We start from the raw sequence: 20,049 nt of genomic DNA on the forward strand, positions 1-20,049 counted from the left end.
GTCAACCTTTAGCCTGGTGAGATTCGATCTGCCAAATTGCAGGAGGAGTAGCTTGCAGTACTGCACTCTAACCACTGTGCCACCGAGGCTCCTAATATGTTTGTTGATATATTTGTTAGTTGAATACCAGGCTTCAATGAATCTGCATTCATGGCATGTGGTGGACAGAACAAAACTCATGGGCCATGCCACTACATGCCATGCACACAAATTTATCGAACCCTGGTATTCAACCAATGGATCTATCAACAAAGATGTCGACTATGCACCCATAAGGAGCTGTATCAAGCAAGCAAACAAGCAACTAGCTGGTCACATAACTCACCAACCACATGACCACATGAGATCAATAAAAGCAGAGAAGAACTGAAACAAGATGCTTCAACCAAAGCCCTGCTGAGGAGATCATCTAGCCTGGCGACAAAACTTTCAGAAGCTCAATAGTAAGCTCGGAAAAGAAACCATCACCAGGACCTGTTAATGTGATTGTACTGAGGCAGAATTGCTAGTAAACAGAATAGACTAGATTACTAAGTGGACTAAGTGTAACTAGGTTACTGTCATAAGAAAAAACTCTCAAAGGGGAGCAAACAGGTTTAAATTTACTTAATGGCAATGGGGAAAAATAGGGATAGAAACCTGGGAAATGGGATGGATAACTAGCTGGAGTTTTAAAAATAGGGATTTCACATTGCAAGTTATTGTTACCAATCTTAACTAACAACACTCTGTATTTGAACTGACTATCTAAAGCTGTAGGCTTACATAAAAGTTTTGAAAATAACTTCAACAGTGCAGCTTCATAGAATTGGAAATTGCTCAAAAAAGGAAAAAAATATATGTTTTAAATATATTACTTTTTATTTAAATAAATAAATATATTACCTGCCTCCTTTTCAGCATCTGACTCTGAAACTTCCTCTTCTTCAGCTTCTTCTTCTTCCTCAGAGCTGGAACTACTAGATTCCTTGCTCTCTTCTTCGGTCTCTAATGATTTCAAAGTATCTGCTTCATAAATAATCTTCTCTTTGCTAAGGCAAAAACCAAGAAAAGTATTTAGAACAACAAAAAATCAAAGTAACTAAACGGGTTAAGAAATTGAAAATATAAGATTGCCACAAATAAAATAATTTCTGCAAAAAAGTAGAGTGATCGACTAATTCCTCTTATTAAAATTATGGCCCTCGTTTCAGTATCACAAGTTTATAGGTTGTTTTAATACAATGGGACAGGAAGAGAAAGCTACTTGAAGGGAAAATTGGTTTTTAAAAGAAGTCGGCCAGTTTCTTCAGAATAACATCAGCAGAGTACTGAAATTCAATACCACAGATTATGAGTAGTTCTAGGCCTGGAGACAGAATAGTTTTGCTAAAACAGCATTAAAAACTAAGCATAACTTCAAACAAACAAAAAATCCTGTTTGAGCACTTGAACTTTAGAAGCTCAAATTAAATTATACTAATTTACTCCATTTATATTCTACTATATTTCAAGGAAGTCAAGGCATCATATATAGGAATTCCCTCTTACTTTATTCCTCTTAAGAACTATTTGGTGTAGTAGGCTGAGCTATGACTGACCCAAACCCGCTTAGTGAGATCCACACCTGGATGGGGAACTGAATCAAGTTTCTTGGACCAGGGTCTTATGCTTCAACCTCTAGTGCTTGCTTCTTCCACCCCATTAATTTAACATCAAATTTCACAATAAACACAAAACCATTTTGGATAGAGAATCTTACTTTTTGAAAAGTCCACTTTGAACTTTACCATTCATATCAGCTTCAATTAATTTGTTTGATTCTTCACTACGCAGCTGTCAAAAAGGAAATTGGAAAAATATATTAATAAGCTGTTGCTGTTCTTATTGTCCAGCATGTCAGTATAGGCAAATGGCAGAATTGCAACTCTTTTAAGCACTTACGTCCTTTTTGTTTAAAGTAGTGAGAATTTATTATGAGAAATATATAAAACTGAGATACATATGAAACAGCCATACTGAGTCCCTCACTAAGTTTTTCACAACAAAAACATCAAGGCAGTCCAACCCCACCCCACCCCAGTACCTCATAATAATCTGCTTTTGAAATATGAAACCAAAGAACCAATATTTTCCAAAGCATCTGAAGGTAGAATATTCTTCAAAGCATCAAGGTAGGGAAAAAAAGCAATGGTGTAATAAAGAAAAGAACCAACTTAGAACTAAGGAAAATTTCCTGACAGTTAGAACAAATAATCAGTGGAACAATGTGCCTCCAGAAGTTGTGAATGCTGCAACCACTGGAGGTTTTAAAGAGATTGGACAACCATTTTATATGAAATGGTATAGGGTTTCCTGCCTGAGTAGGATTCCCCCCCTCTCCTTCCTTACATTCCTATCTCCCCCACCCCACCCCACCCCACCCCACCCCCATTAATGCCAAGCTCTCAGATCATGAAGTTTGGATTGGTGATCCATGATAATTGCAATATAGGGAAAATGAGCAGTGCATATCTGTATTTCTCCTTCTCTCTCTCTCTGTCTCTCTCTCTCTCTCTCTCTCACACACACACACACACACGCTTCCTTGGGAGGCAGGCCATTTTAAATTCACATTCATCTTCTTTTATAGTAGCCATGAAAAGATATTTGAACATTGTGATGGGTCTACTCCCTATGACTCTTTATGGAAATGAAAAGTGAACTTCAAAGAGGCGGAATATGAAACGTACTGAGGCTTTTAAGTTTGGTATCAGAGAAGACTCCGGAGAATACTGTGGACAGCCAAGAAAACAAACATATGAAACACTGAACAAATCAAGTCAGAATTATCACTTGAGTACGATCAGGCTCAGATTATCCTAACTTGTAACATATTATGTGGCAAGCTACTTCCCCACAAAAGACTCTAATGCTAGGAAAGGTGGAAGAAAGGAAAAGAGGATGACTAGCAGCAAAGTGGATGGACTTAGTTACAGTGGTGATAAGTGGAAGATCTGAAGGTTAGGGACAGATTGCATTGGAAAATATCTATCTCTGTGGTCACTAAGAAAAATGACTTGATGGCACATACTCAATCAAAAAAGTAATTTTATCTAATGTTATTACTTCAGTCAACTTTTATGCTTTCATATGTAACTATCACAAAACACACAATTCATTGCATTCTACTACCTAAGAAATCATAAGAATATGGACAAAAGTTCTTTGATTAAGAGGGGTACACAGAACCTACCATATTCTGTTTCTTCTGCAGCATCTCTAAGTGTTCAACCAATCCCTCATCAGCAACATCAAACGGTGTTTGACCCTAAAGGCATGTACAACAACAGCAAACATTTATTCTGGATTTGGCATTTCTTTAACATGAGAAAAAAAATTTTAAATTTCTTTGTGAAAAACAAATTTAAAAATATGCAAAACTATTTAGCAAGAAGTGGCAAAAACTTCAAGGTTAACTCTTTTTTCTTAGAAATGCTTTCCATGTATTTAACTTGTCCTAGTTGCCAAATTAGCTTATATTTTACTATGTATTTTTCATCATATAGTCAGATATAATTATAGAGCTGGAAATATATGGCTATTTAGACATATTGGGAGGACAAAATATCATATACTGTTACGACCAATAAAAAAATGGTTCAGTAATATTATCAAAATTATAAATTGTATCAGTTGAATTACAGCAGATACAATATTCCTAACCCAATTTCCAATCTTATCTTTTTCTGTGACAATTTCTCCATATTAATCCCTGGTTAAAGATTATGCCTGTGCTAATCTTAATATTAAATAGACAACCCATGACCCATTATCATTTCAGACATATTTCCTTACCTAAACAGAGAAACAGAATGACCTTAAGTGGGCAAAAAAGCAGTGAAAGAGGTAGTGACTTCCTGCCAGCTTCCCCATTGACTTTCCTTGTAGGAAGCTGGCAGGGCATGTTGGAAATCCTGGTCACGTGACCTCAGCTGACCAAGGCAGCGCAGCAGCATAGTAGCACTGACTAACTTTGCCAAATTTCAAATTCTCTGAAGACATGGGTCCCAGATTTTGGATGCATTCTGTCAAAAACTGTCATCATATAATGCACAATTTGACCCAATTGCGGGTTACAAACCATCAAACACACAAGAGCTTTAGCAGTATGCTAGACATGCCCCATTAGGTCATCCTTTTGGAGATATTTCCTTACCTTAACAGAGGAACGGAATGACAATGGTGGATTACTATTGTTTGGGTTTTAAAGTTAAAGAAGAAAATATCTTTTTGCTACATTAATTGCGGAGTTCATAAGACGGAGAATGACAATTATCTATCCTGACTTTTCCCTATATGCAGTAGAAACCGGCAGTTTCTCCAGGGAATGACAGTGACATAGACTCTTTGGCCAATGGTGCCAATATCAACAAAAATATTACATTGTGCAAGTCAGGCATTTGGCCTCACTCTTTCACTATTGAGGTCTTGTTGAAAGCAGGTATTGTCATACTGATGAACTCCTGCAGTAATTAGTATTTGTCACGTACTCAGTTGATCTTCCCTTTCCTCCTCCATCTTTTCTTGATTCCTTACTCTGCACCCTTCCTTGTGATTCTGGATATGTGCAGCCTTTTCATTCTTAGATTCTTCACTTCTCTCTTCCTTGCTGCATCTCAATATTTGAAGTCATCTCTTGACCATGACACCACAACCACTCCTCTTGGTGGGTGATGGTATTTTTTTTTTAACAAGTGATACTATAATAACATAAATCAATTTTAAAGCTTGTTTAGCTCACAGAGTCAACATTTCTTTTTTTAAAAAAAAAACACCTTCCTTCTTCTCTGGAGTATTTATGATATACTGCTAGTCTAGGACTCACTAACCAGTTTGTTCCTGATGTCCATATCACAGAGTGCTTCAGCCAAGATAGTGCAAGCTTCTTTCACCCCCCAGTGTGCAGCAGCATGGAGTGGTGTCCATCCATCATTGTCCTGAACATTTACATTAAACCCAGCTTGGATCAAGAGTCTAAGGAAAAAATAGTAAAGAAGGCAGCAATTCAGTTAGCAGACATTGTAAGCAGCATGCAGTGGCTTTGTGAATGAAGCTTATCCCATAAGAGATTAGTGTGATCAAGTAGACAGCTCTAAATGGTAAAAAAAGAAATCAAGTTTAAGGTAAAGGGTAAAATAGTTTCTTCCTTATGATGGTGGTAATTAATGAGCGACCTTACAGATAGAATTGAAGAATCTGATAAAAAGAGAGTGCAGATTTTTAGGAAATGCTTTAGACAAACAGAAGCAAATGTCAGAACAATGAGCCAAAGCTGAAGCAGTGGCATTAACTTGTGGATTAATTTCGGCACAATAACATTTAAAATTATCACAAATTAATCTTATATGACAGAATTATTTAGCCCACCATGGTCTAATTTAATTGCAGTTCAGCACAAATATACTCAGAGGTCATCTCCAGCCATGTCTGAAATTAAATCCAAGGGTTGCTCTAAATGTTTTCTCTCTAGTTGTTCCTTCTTCTGGATCGAGTCTTTCTTAGCATAACCTGGGGATAAGTCAGATGCAGTTCAGGATTTCATGGCCACCATGACAATCATGGTTTAAAATCAATCTAGATTATAACAGGTCCAATTCACATATTCTGGATCTAGTCTTGAAATCAAAGCCAATGGGGTCCTGATAGCAGACGGTATTATAGTAAACGCATTGCCGTGGTCAGATTACTTTCTTATAATTATGATTTGTTAATCCCACCAAGCTCTTCAGGGATCATTAAAATGGCCCACTTGGCTTTCAGAGGGTGCTTAGGAAATGAAAGGCAATTTAACAGACAATTCTACTGAGCACCTAACTAAATAATGCAATACAAGAGTTATGAGGGTACTAGATAGGACAGTTCTCAAGTGGCCTCTTCCTGTCTGCTGATTGGGATGTTCTGGGAGATAAATCAAAAGAAAGGGCATATAAAGTAATGCTGCAGAAAACAAATAACAAATACAATTGTCCATGATATACACTGAACTCATATTTGAGTCTAAACTATGATGATAAGTGTAGCAAAAAGTTGGTGCTTCTTGGTATCTACTGTATTAGTGGAATGCCATCCAGCCGCATTGCCACTTTTGGATACAAATGGGCCAAAAGAGTTTAGCATTGACTACTGAGACTTCGAAGCACTTTATTGCAGATCATTACAGAAACACTGGCAGGCTGGCTGGATTCCGAAGAGATGGCATCCTGTGATAACATCTGAGATTTGTCTAATTCTGGGAACTTGATAAAATGAAGAGCATCCTCTGTGAATGAATTCTGCAATGTGTAATCTAGATTCACATATCGTAATATGCCATGGAGGAAGAAGTGTTAGATTCAAGTAATGAATGTCTTTGGTAAGGAGAGAATGATATTACCATCAATCCTGCCAGACCCCATGAACCAAGAATGACATGTGAAGTTACTTAAGAGTAGTTTCCTTTATTGTTCTTCACCTATAGGCAGGATCTTGCCAGCCTCAAGTTACTATTCGCATAACTACAGATATACCCTGGGAATAGCTAGGGAGGCGTCATTTTAACTCTCTTCATGTCGAACGAACTTTCTAAGCTTTTCCACTTCTTTGTCCTCTGGAAAGCAGTCCCGCTCTCCTGGGAATCCAGACTACATTCCATCACAAATCCTTCTGCGTAGTCTGCAAGTGGTGGAAGGTGAGAGGCATTGTTTTGAAGTTGTAGAGTTTAAACTGGCACACATGTAGAGTTTAAACTAGCTATTTTATTGCTCTATGCCAAGTTCATAGGAATCTTCCCAGACTGGCAGATTTATCTGGGAAAGACTAGATAAGGCTCAAAGATATTCAAGAGAGAGTCAGGACCTTGCTGTCTTGTGTTTATGTAACAAGTCAATGCTAATTCTTCATTTGATATCCCCTCTGGAGTGGGACAGTTGCTCTCCAACACTGACAGATGGAAGGATGAGACAAGTTATTCTGTTTCAAGTGACAGTTAATGTTACTTTCTTATTACTACCCCACAAATGGCCTATATATTAATGAATTTAATAAATGGTACAGGACACATATACAATTGCAGCATTGCTTCAACTGAGGTGAGTTCCAAATGACATCAGTACTGCATAAATCAAGTCATAATTGCTATCCCATTAGTTTGAAAAGAATCTAAAATCAAGTAAGTCAGCCTAGAAGGAATTATTGTACAGAACTAGAACTCAGCACCCTTCCATGTCACTGCAAAATCTCTTACAAGGCACAATAGCACTTAGACCTATATATCGCTTTCTAGTGCTTTACAGCCCTCTCCTCTAAGTGGTTTACAGAGTCAGCATATTGCCCCAACAATTTGGGTCCTCATTTTACCAACCTCGGAAGGATGGAAGGCTGAGTCAACCTTGAGCTTGGTGAGATTTGAACTGCCAAATTGCAGGCAGCCGGCAGACAACAGAAGTAGCCTGCAATACTGCACTCTAACCATTGTGCCACCAATAAAAATAATAAATTTCAGAGATTCCAGGATCTCTTAGTACTGATGTCTCTGAAAAGTCAATGAAGTCATTCTAGTTCAAATATAAAACATATGACATTTCCTGAATGAAAGTAATAAAGGAATAAAAATAAGGAATAAACATGTATTACTGTAAAATGGTTCACACAGCACTGGTAAATACACAAAGCAAGCTTTCAAAAACTGAGATCAAAAGGTTCTACTTCCCTAAAAATGACCACTTAATGAACAAAGGAAGTGTGTTGTTCAATAAAGTTTTGCACCATTCCTGTATTGCATTTGAATATATTTCTAAAATTTTACTTGGTTTTAACCAATACATTTTAAAAAAAGAAATACTACCTAAAAAAAGATGTCAAAGTTAACTTCATAAAAACAGGAAAATAAAATTAAACTCAGTGCTTCTCTCATTTTTACAGAGTAGGCTATAACTGAGGGCATTTACCAGTATCTGGCTAGACATTGGTATTTGAACACAGATCTTTTAAACTTTTGTTTTATTGTGTTTTACTAGTCTAAGTGAAATTTTAATATATATTGCCAATCCATGTAGCGCATGCCATACACTAAATAAATAGGGAAGGCTAGCCCATGCAACAAATAACATCATTATTTCCACTTTCCTTGGAGAAACAAAGGCAGGAAGTGGAAAATGCTAATCAGAAATTCTATTAATTAATGCATTTTATACAGCTGTCCATTTCACAAGCAACTCTGGGCAGCATACAACAATACAGTAAAACAAGAGAAATGTAGAACAGTCATTATTATCTAATAATTATTAAAAGCATTTAAAACTATAGAAGCAAAACTAAAACAGAAAGACAATAACAGGGGAGGAGCATTAGGAGTGCTACCCCATTAGTTCATGACAATCTTATAACATTCTAACACAATGACTGGGTTTTAATATTTTACTAATGTTTACCTAAATTTCCCATAGTCTCTGCCTGTTTCACTAAGTCCAGAAGGAAGGGGATGCTCTGGGTTTCTTTCATCAATTCGTGACATATTATGGTAATTTCTCTGTGGAACTACTTGCTCTGTACAACAGCATTTATCTAGAATTTTAGTCCTGTAAGCTTTTTGAAAGGTTCTGAAAACCTGGTTGTTTTCCCAGGCATTTGGGCCAGGATTTGATTATATGAACTGTACTGGTAAGATGGTTTTCAATGATTTGTGATTTTAAGCTTGGATGTCAATGTGCTATTGTTGTTTTAAATCTTGAATCTTATCACCGAGTCACCGTTAAGAGATGAGCAACCATTTAAATCATATCAGTAAATGACAAAATGAGCTAAAAGTTAACCAACTACATTATGGCTAATAGCTGGGCTCATTTGAACCCAGCCATGTAATTCTTTTTGGTTGCAATTATTACCATAGTTTAGTAAAGAAAACAATGAAAAGAGATCAGTACCTCATCACCTCACAGTAGCCTTTAGCTGCAGCTACGTGGAGAGCAGTAGCTCCTGTTCGAGGGTGCTTTCTCTCTTCAATTTTCCTTCTATTTAGCCACTGTCGGGCATCTTGCAACATTTGTTGTTCTTCTGCTTTTCTGGCCTGATCAAGATCCACCCCTGGAGAAACAGACTGCAGGTGTAAAAAAACCTCAAGGTAGAACAAAAAATGATAAAAGGGAAGTGGAGGTAAATATCCACGTTATTGCAATGGGAGTAGAGATTTTTTTTTTTTACTACATATTTTTAAAAACGTTTTTTTTTTTTCTCTCTTAGGGACATAGCTTTTTTATAATTCTACTGATGCTTTCAAGTCATGCTGAAGAACTGCCACAATTGCTAGTTAGCAATGGCCAATGATCATTCCTCACCATCAACAAAATGCTGAGGTGCTTGTGCAGGGAATACTTGCAGAAAATTATAATCAGTGATAGAAAAGCCAGTTTCCATCTCATGGGGTGAAATAAATCAACTAAAATTCCCACTTCAAAAGCATATAGTAGGTTTCCTTACTGAGAAACTTAAGATACATTCTTAACATATCAAAAATGAAAAACAAAACAAAACCCCATACTAGTCGAAAATATCTATTTCAGCGTTTCTCTATCAATATCAATATATTTTCATATGAATCTTTATGGGAGATTGGAACTATTTTTTATACTAAGTTTGTTCAGGAGAAGAATAAACCAATCAGCATATTGGTTATTATGGTATAAAAATATTATTATGAGTCACTTTTAAAATCACACATTTTGTCTAAAACTTAAGAGATTTCATAGAAAATTAAATATATTTAGAAATGAATGGAACAAATAGTTTGTAGACTACCTAAAACACCATCACCAATAATTTAATTTTTTATCAGTTGGGGAGAATCAAATTGGCTTCTTTCCAAGATAACATTGTATAATTGGGAAGAACTGCACTTTTCACAGTACTTTTCTTTATAGCTTTTGGGCAACCATCCATATTTCCTATACGTTAAGTGGCCAATCACCAAACTGTAAACTATCTCTCAAAGGTCTATGGACTAGCTGTCTGTATAAAATTATCCTTTGTAATTTCATATGAAATGTAAAGCAACATTTTCCATATGTCAGTCATCAAGCTCAGTTTCTTCTCTTCAGAGGATATTTAGAATGTCTATTACAGAAAGAGTGAATGAAAGTTCAAATTGCAATTGCCAAAAATATGCTGGCCAAGAAGAATGGATGATGATCTTATGGGATAGGTACATTTTGTAAGTATTTCACACAAAACCAACATGTTGGGGCAAAATTTTGTTTTACATGTATGTGTCTGTCATACAATCTCATTCTATAATAATCACCTACTACATATGTGTTAGTAATGTAAGTCACCTAACAGTCAACAATTGCAATATTTTTTATTTTTATATTTTCAGAATATTTATCTCCCTTTCTAAATGTAATAAGATGTGGAGCCAAATTTAAGAATAAGTAAACTGTATTTTATGCCATGTATCTCTGTTCCTGAAGAAAGAAGAAGGAAAAATAATCCATCAAACAAAATCTAATGATAAGGTGGTGTTTAGTTGCCTTACCCTGTTTCTTAACTTGCTCCAAAAGCAAATCTTTCATGGCTGCTTCCTCTGCAAGGTCAGCTGGGACTTCACCTTCACTGTTCACAGCAGCAACATTGGCCCCATGATTTATCAAGTACCTAGATGGATGAAAAATAAGTGAGACCCAAGCTTAATTTATATGGCCCTCAAAAAAGGGAAGTCACCAGATAAGAAATCTTCCATCACAGGAAAAAAGCAGTTATAGCTAATTTCTCAGTTAATTGAGAAACTGTAATAGATCTATAATCTTTTGGAAATAACTAGGGAATTTTTCCCATGTTAGTAATATTGAACTATTTCATTTTTTTAATGTTAAAGGATCATGTATTCCCAATATGCAGCTCTGGTTCATCCAACTTTTCTATGCAAAAAAAGATTGCAATACAAAAAGCTGAGCTGATTCTTATAGTTTGGCTAATTTATATATTCTCATCCCAAACTCCTCTTGTCATTACAGTATTATAAAGATCGTTGTCAAATATTACAATGTAATCATATCTCTCAGAAATAAGTCCCCCTGAGTTTAGTGAGACTTACTTCCAAGGAAACTATGTACAACATTTCCACTTGTTAATTTCTGAAGTTTGCATTGCTTACAATTCAAAGGATCCAACTGTAAAAGTCATATCACTGGGCCAACATATGCTTCTATTTATCAAAGAAAGCTAATGGAGACTGGCAAATATGGAACTCTCCATCCCATCCCATTGCAATAACTCTTGTTTTCAAAGAAACATTTTTGTACAGTGGAATACTTCTGAAAGTGTTATATTCCTATTATTAATGCTGTGATAATAGGTAGAATAAGAACTTTCTGAAACTAAGGACCATACTATTTTCCAGAAGTCAAGGGGTAGGACAATAATGTGCTATAATGACATCTTCAGTAGAGACTGGGCTGGAATCTTCAACCCATTTTTCTAGCTTGAATAGGACAATTAGGGTATGTTTATTATCAGAGATTCATCAACCTTATCAGAAGGTTATGGTTTGCTTTATTACAGATAGTCCTTGCTTACTAACAGTAATTGGGACCAGGACTTCGTTGTAAGGCGTAACTGTGCTGATTTATAATAGCAGTCCCATTTGCTCTCATTAGGCAAATTTCACATGGTCGCAGGGTTCTGATGATTACCATTTGCAAACATCTGGTGGCTTCCTCCTTGACTCTGCTTGTTAGAAACCAGCAGTGAAGGTCGTAAATGGACTTCAGGTCTGTGACATTGTAATTGGAAGCCAATCGCCAAGTGCCTGAATTGTAATAACATGACCATGGGGACACAGCAATGGCCACAACTTCGTAAGTGCTCCTCATTCAGCTTCATAGTAAAATTCGAACAGTCGCTGATATGGGTGGATGTTAAATGACTTTTCATCAATATGCTGATGATATTCAACTTTACATCTCTAGCTCTGGTGATCCAAGTGATGTGATAGCTGCCCTCTCGAGGGGTCTGGAGGCTGTGGGGATCTACATGGGGGACCACAAGTTTCAGCTGAACCCTTATCAGATGGAATGGCTGTGGGTTCAAGGGGCCTTAGGATCTGGAGCGTTTATCGTCTTTAGTTCTGGATAGGGTTGCACTACCCCATACAGGTTCCATGCATTATCTGGTGGTTCTCACAGTCTTACCACTCCTGCTCACAGAGTTGTGGCTAGGAGAATCTTTGCAAAACTTTATGTGGTGTACCATTTGCACTCTTTCCTGGATTGTGAGGCCCTGCAGACAGACATTCATGTCCTGGTCATGTCTCAACTGAATTACTGCAATGTGCTTTACATGGGAGTACACCGAGTATTTGGAAGCCACCACTGATACAGAATGCAACTGATGAAAAATGCTCCAGATAGTTCTGGAGGTCTCTCAGATGGCAGACGTAACACTGTGAGCTGCCAGTTTGCCTGTGGGTCCAATTCAAGGTGTTGATCATTAACTTGAACTAGCCTCGATCCACTGTATGAGAGAGGATCCACAGTATCTGAGGAACAGTCTCATCCCCATGGGACTAGCCCAGCCCACTTGCTCCAGCAGAAGAAGCCTAGTGTGGACCCCATCTGCCAAAGAATTTTAGCTGGTGGGGTTCAGAAGAAAAGCCTTATCTGCTGTGGCCCCTGTCCTTTGGAATAGTTTCCTGCTGGAACTGAGATCCACCCCCAACACTCCTGGCCTTCTGGAAAAGCCTGAAAACCTGGCTGTGTCAGTTGGCCTGGGGGTTACATTGAGGGGTGGCTGACAGGGTAGAGAGAAGATTCCCAGCCCGATGTCGCCCATCTTCTTTCAGTTTCCTGTTTAATCCTAATAATTTTCATTGTTTTGTATTACCTTTTTTTACTTTTTTATTATATTGTAAGCCACCCACAGTTGCTGTGTCAGTGAGATGGGTGGCAGAACAATTTAATGAATAAAGAAATAAAGATTACCACGGTTTTTATTAATTTTCCTTTGCAACACCACAAAAATGAAATAACAGCTGATATACATTTGGAACCTATTCCATTAATCAGAATTTGACGTCTCTGATGTTATAGAGTCTTTTGGTATCAAAATTTACTTGTCACAGAATTTCTCTAAGGAATTAATTGCATGTAGTGTTTTCAACACTGTTAAAATGTAAAGTTCTAAATAATAATACCAACACAAGTATCCTAAATTTAAGACTATACATTGCTGAAGTGTCTTAAAATGTAAATCAGAGAGAGAGAGACCATGGTATTAAAATCAGAGTTACCACTGCAATATTATAACACATTTCGATTATTGTTTTTATTTATTTGATCCTGTTGTTCAATTGGTCTGAATCTCATCTTTCTATTTATTTTGAGCATTCCATCATTTACCCTGAAGATTTAGAGGACTGCTGACAATTTTGTTGCTTTGTAAAACAAAGCCATGCAGACAAAAACGTACCTATATTTTAGTCTCAGGTACGTGCTTGGCAATTCATTTAAAATTATTGCCCCTCTCACAACATCTGAAACTGAAATAAATCAAATACTCTTTCTAGTGTCCAGGTCACACTGAAACTCACTCACTCTGCTATGTTCAGATAGCCACAAGATGCAACTGCATGAAGTGGGGTCCACCCCTCGTTATCTTGCTGATTTACATTGGCTCCATATTCTACCAGAAATTTTACCATGTCCAGGTTTTCATCTATACAGGCCTTTGGAATAAGAAGGGAAGTGGGAATGAAAAGAGAGAGAAAGAGAAAGATTAAAATGAGCAAATATCACTTTCAGTTTTAACAGCTGTAAATGATAGCAGGGACTTCACTCCCATATTGAGCCTGTCTTTCTTTCAGCAACCACTGATGTCTTCATATAGCCTGGTTCTCCATTCACTATGCAAACCAACTGGGAGTCAACTCCCCCCAAAATGACCTTTTGGTATTCATTTTAGGAATGGCATCAAATCCAAGAAGCAGATTAAAAGCTGGAACATGTTATACCAGGAAAGCTTCAATGAAAGAGATTATGTCAGGACATTCTATGAATGATATATGGGAGAAGCAAGATTTCTGCAAAATCTTAAGTTAAGAGGCAATTAGAAAAAAAGGAACCATTACTTAACTTAGAGAAAATAACATAATAAGGTTTTGGTTTTTTGTTTGTTTTTGTCTTTGAGCTCAGGTTCGGGGGATCTTTTAGTCCTGGCAACTTTGTGGAGAGGTGTCTGAAATTTTCTTGATAAAATGTTTGAAGTGGAGTGCCATTGCCTCCTTTCTGGGGTAGAGAGTGAGTGGCCCAAGATTTTGAATTCTAGTCTCACCTTAGGCCCAAAGCTAGCTTGGACCAGTAACTATCTCTCAGCCTTAAGAAGGAAGCAATGGCAAACCACTTCCAAAATCTATCCAGGCAGTTACCCAGAGTCAAGACTGAGTCAAAAGCAAATCTAAAGATTAATATATCATTATCTGCACTAATACAAAGCGTTTGTCTTCCCAAGTAGGTCTCAAACATCAAATGTTCAAGGAAACTAAACAACTTTAAGAAAACAGCATATGCAAACTTTGTGACAGGTCAGGTGCAGTGGTGGGATTCAATTTTTTTTACTACCGGTTCTGCAGGCGTGGCTTGGTGGGTGTGGCAGGGGAAGGATACTGTAAAATCTCCAGTCAGAGCTGGTTCTCTGAACTACTCAAAATGTCCACTACCGGTTCTCCAGAACTGGTGAGAACCTGCTGAATACCACCTCTGGTCAGGTGTATTTTGTGCACTGAATATTAAAACAGAACTGATGTAGATATTGAATAAAAATAATATTCTGTATAAGTATAATATACTGGCTTCCCATTAAACAGGCAAATTATTAAAATCAGAAATATAATTAAAAAAATACTTGGCAATGCTACCTACTTGCTGAACTATGAACTATGTCTACCAAAACACAGAATTAGGACATTCTGCAAACATGCTAAAGTATTAAGCAAATATTAGCTTTGTACTTCACATTTGTTTGGAAATAAAATTACATACAACTGTATAACAATAACTACGAAGTGTAAACTGCAGTATAAAAATAACTAGTGTCCAAATCAATATGGAAAATAAATTTACAAGTTATTCTACTAATAAGAATCCAGAATGCAATGGCAAGCTCACATACTCAGAACACATAAAATAAAAATACAATATGACTCATATGGGCTCTCTGTGAAATGATCTGATGAATTGCAAAATGCTACCTCCTATATTCTCTGGCTTCAGGATGTTTTCTTGGCCGCTGGCTAAAACTGCAAAACCCCTAACAAATAAAATACCAGAGAATACACAAGAATACCAGAAGTAATCGTTTTCTTACAAAGTACATGAGTGAAGCATACAGAACCGCTTATTTAACTTCAGTTTAAATCCCTTACTGTGGTTGTTTGAGTGGCAAAGCAAAGCCTAACAGCTGAATTCTTTTTGAATAGCAAACCCTAAGACAGTAGAACAAAAATTGTGGCTTGCAAGCTGTTCCCAGCCAACCAACCAACCAACACTGCCGCCCCCATATCAACTGCTAGTTGTTATGCAGATGGGCCTATTTGTTCCACTATTTATATGATACAAGAAAAGCTATACAAGGATCAATAGAGATGTAAAGACCTAAGTAAAATTATTTTTCTTTCCTGTCCCTGTAAAAATAATTTTCCTCTGTTTTTCTCTTTTCTACTATTGTCCACATCTATTGTTTTGAATTCATCACACTGCATTTAGTCTTCATCTTTAACCAATGCAGTACATACTTTCTTATATAAATGTTAGCCTTTTTATTCACCTTTACTTTATACATCTTTTCCTTTTTGCTTAATTTTACAGATTTATAATCTTTCTTTCTTTTTCTTTCTCTGATTCATGCTTTTTAATATTTATCCCTTTTATATTCCAAGTCACAACAATCCAGATGGCTTGAGAAACACTGAAAGCTGCTCCCCATAGTAGTTTTGGTCAACTAATGTTATTACAATTTCCTTAAATAAATAAATAATGCTTTTTAGAAAACAATAGAAAGTGTAGACTAGGTTACAAGCTTAGTCATATCCATGCAATTTGCAGTATGCTGTGCTTATGACAAATTTAGTATTGATCAGTTTTGGCCCATTTTGACTGCACAACGAATGCTTCATTTACCCAGCACAATCCCTATGTGAGTTACCATCTCTAATCTAGAGATTGGCTTGCAAACCAATACATTGTTGCCCGATCTTAACCAATGATGAAATACATATGGTGCACACTAAATGCTAAAATGACAATCATGTAGATTAATTTGAACAGATATTACAACTGAGTTGATTTGGCTACTTATATTTTAATTTATGGAACTAGATTTCATGAAGAATAATTTGTTTTTAATTGTACACTGACTTTATAATTTTTGATATTATACTATTATACTTTGCATTGTATATTTTATAACATAACATTGTATTTCTTTGCTATTTCTCATTTCCTGTCCTCCAAATCAATAAACCAAACAAACAAAACTAATGAAAAATTAGTTAATCAGGTACTTTAAAGGGGTGATTGTGTGCTTTTTCCTAAGCAAGTCCAAATTGTGTCTAATTTTATTAAATTCTTGTCCAAAAGGACAACTTTTTGGGGAATAGTAAGTTTGCCATATTGGAGATGTTACCAATGCACTGAGTATATATGAGTCAGCGAAGTGTGACCTACTAACTGTCAATCTTACTTGAAAGTCAGTTCTAAGTTCACCAGTGATTTACGTTAAAGTAATTGTATTATTACATCTTTAAAAAGAAAAGAGGGACTAAGTAGGTAGGCATGATTTGGGAATTATTATAGATAAGAAGCACAAAAGAAAGAACAGGTGACAAAATGACAGTGATTGCTTATAACAGAGTCTGGCTCAATATTATGGACTTCTGTTTTGTATGAGGTTTTCCCCCCTCTTTTAAAAGTGGTAATGGGAAAATAAACTGGTGCATTTGTTTGGATTTTGCACAGTCTGTAAATCAAAGCCCAGTTATACTTAAAGTATGGTCATTTTGCTCTCCTCTCTTCAATCAAACTTTTTTTCTGTGCTTTTTTCTTGCCAATTTTCAACTCTATACATTGCAATGTTTGCATGCTGACTAATGCAACTGTAAACAACTCACTTCTAAATTGATAATATGATAAATTACACATTTAGAGAGGGGGAGAAGCTGCTGCTATCAATTCTGCCATACTGCAAATGAGGACTATAAAAATCTGTAGAAATCACTGACATATTTTTTTCAGATCCTCAGTTTTCAATGAGATTTATGGAGAATCCTCACTCTCAAAGAATGTAAAGCACTATCCCATTTCAAAGTCTGCTTTGTCTTGCTTTCAGAAAAATATAGAGTTGTAGATTAGATGTATTTAATATCACAGAAAGCTCAGAATTAGATTGCAGGACAAACAGCAGCATTAAATCAAGATCAATCAGCAGATTGAAGCAACTATTTCTCCCTTTGGCTTCTCTAATATTTAATCAGGCCAAATTCAATTCAAAAAGCAAGAATCTAAAGCACAGTTTCTATTCAATTGAGGAACCATACAATGCTGTTTTTGAGTAATTCTAGCTCAAGCATGCCCAAAATCTGTTATATTGTTGTGAAATCCTTCCAGATTCGGTTTGACATGCTATTCATTTCCCCATAATCTAATTCTAGCAGTTTCTTCCTCTAAAACAGGTATGTACTACTTCCCACAGTCCAGGGACCTTTGCAGTTTTGTTGAGCATGTACAAGGATGAATTCCAAAAGGAATGAACTAAGGGCCTATTTAAGAAGAGGATTTCAGAAATTTTAAATAGTGAAGCAGTTTCCTTAAGCCTTAACATTCCAATTTTGCCTCTTAAAAGTACCCCAAAATACAGAAGGAATCTTTTTTGTCTCATTTATTTGGGGGAAACTAGGGCCAAACTTATAGCATTGTTTTCCAGGCTCAAAACATTCTTTCTTGTATTATTTTGTATAGCAAGATACAGCCTTGCTACTCATTAAGCAAGAGGAGTAATCTTAAGTAATTTACTGTGTATTTTTCAGGACTTAAATGCTGCTCCAATCAGAACAGATTCTTAGCAATATGCAGTTTTTACTTTGCAAGCCAAGATAAATAAAAACTAATAGATAGATAGATAATCGTAAGCATACAAGTAGTCCTTGATTCATGACTCATCGTTTTATGATCTTTAGAAGTTACAATGGCTTGGAATGGTGATTTACAAGCTATGATGCACTTCTGGCCATCGTAAAATATCACAAGTATACATATCCTGCAGTCAAGTGACTGCATTTCAGGAGCTTGGCAACTGGCTCACCTTTCTGACAAGATGCAGTGTCCTGAGGTCATGTGACAATTTGTATTTTCTTTTTTTGCCATTTTCTGGCAAAAAGCACCCATTAAAAAGTGGGTTCACTTAACAACCATACTATTCACTTAATACCCATGGTGATTCACTTATTGATGACCACAAAAAAAATGTTGAAAAACAGGGTCCATTCATGAGGATGCTTCAACATAAAGGAACAATGACTTTTGGATCTGATTTCTAGTCCCAACTGTGGTCATGTTGAGGGTTTCCTGTAATCAATATTACTATATAAGAATCAGGAATGAAATGCAATCACCAAGGCACACATATGAGGGGGGGAAATCATTTAAATCCCAGAGTCTCTTAAAATTGCCAGTGGTTCCAAAAAGTTCAAAGAGAAAGGACAATTCATAAGTTTGGAGGAAAAATCTTTATGTAGGATTCAGTACACCCATTTCTTGTTTAGTGACTGAGTCCTGTTCCAACTCACACGGAGTCTTGTTCCAACAAGCAGGTAATTAAGCAAAATGATCACTAAGCGAACACATGAATGAGAGAAAGAGAGAAACCCTGTGAAGATCTACTGGCTGTTACCATCTCATTCAGATAAAGTTGTTTAGTATAGCTATGCCAGTGTTACTCTCAATCCAGCATGCATTGTTGTCAGGTATATATTGTCAGTTTAGTTACAATAGAGTATGGGAACTTATAGGTTCTGCTGACTATTGCAGCAAGATAGACATTTATTTTGAACACATAATCCTCTGGACATCATCTAAAGCCAGAGACTAATCCCAACTATTATTTCCACACTTGACATTTTTAGATTCTTTTATGCTAATCCTCTTCTCACCTCCCCACAATGATTACGTAAAATGAACAAGAAGTCGGACATGAGGAAAATACCCATTCAAATAATTAGCCCATTCAAAAAAAAAATCCAACTGTGAGTGACAAGTTACATCACAGTGTTGACATCTAGAACTGTTCCAAATACATACGGATTACATTTCTCTTTACCTAATCATATTACTCTTAAAGCAACTTTTTGACAGGCAGATTTTAGATTTTAATAAGTAATTTATGAGATTCTTATAGGTCAAATTAAAGTTCAAAGGCACTTCAAAGAAACAACAGTAGATGCTTGGAAGACTGAAGTGAACAAGTTATAAATAGAAGCCTGTTTTTCATGTAGTCCGGAAATGGATTGTGAGCAGTTGTTGTGTCAGATCAGAAGTTTAGAATATCCATCACCCAAGTTTAGTTAGTCCTGAAAGGACACTGACACATAGAAGAGTAATACATGATCATTCAGAAGACTTCTGATGATTAATGCTAAGCTAACAGAAGGTAGAGGTTGCCCATATATGAAGAGGGCAAAGTTGTATTACTGCATTTAAACAGTGATTTAATAGACAACTGTTATCCTATAGTTATTGAAATTTAAGCCATTTACAAGTGGGGGGAAAATATTATACCCAGGATATTACCTCTTACGCATTTTCTTTCATGCTCAAAATGTTTCAGCTGACGTATCATCCTATTAAAAAAGTCCTTATGCAGATGGGTTCTCCGTTGATTCTGCTTGTTGGGAACCATTTGTGAAGTGAGCAAATGGTGATCAAATGATTGCAAGATGCTGCAACAGTCATAAATGGCTATTTATGTGATCATGTGATTGGAGAAACATTGCAATAGATGCAAATATTGTAA

General features: G+C 36.3%; 1 protein-coding gene across 6 annotated transcripts in view; it reads right to left on the reverse strand.

The window, feature by feature from the left end:
* PPP1R12B (protein phosphatase 1 regulatory subunit 12B) overlaps nucleotides 1-20,049 on the reverse strand; it is a 105,629-nt gene that overhangs the window by 79,854 nt on the left and 5,726 nt on the right. For all 6 annotated transcript variants that reach the window (XM_026713033.2, XM_026713031.2, XM_026713032.2 and 3 more), the window contains exons 2-8: nucleotides 13,584-13,714; nucleotides 10,529-10,647; nucleotides 8,922-9,081; nucleotides 4,851-4,995; nucleotides 3,215-3,289; nucleotides 1,742-1,815; nucleotides 886-1,031 (exon numbers count right to left, since the gene is read on the reverse strand). In XM_026713033.2, coding sequence (XP_026568818.1) covers nucleotides 886-1,031; nucleotides 1,742-1,815; nucleotides 3,215-3,289; nucleotides 4,851-4,995; nucleotides 8,922-9,081; nucleotides 10,529-10,647; nucleotides 13,584-13,714 — 850 coding nt within the window. The remainder of the gene's footprint in view (nucleotides 1-885; nucleotides 1,032-1,741; nucleotides 1,816-3,214; nucleotides 3,290-4,850; nucleotides 4,996-8,921; nucleotides 9,082-10,528; nucleotides 10,648-13,583; nucleotides 13,715-20,049) is intronic.

The sequence above is a fragment of the Pseudonaja textilis genome, chromosome 3 (genome assembly GCF_049901715.1).
Source record: "Pseudonaja textilis isolate UNSWEBS1 chromosome 3, rPseTex1.2, whole genome shotgun sequence".
In the NCBI taxonomy this organism is placed as follows: domain Eukaryota; kingdom Metazoa; phylum Chordata; class Lepidosauria; order Squamata; family Elapidae; genus Pseudonaja; species Pseudonaja textilis.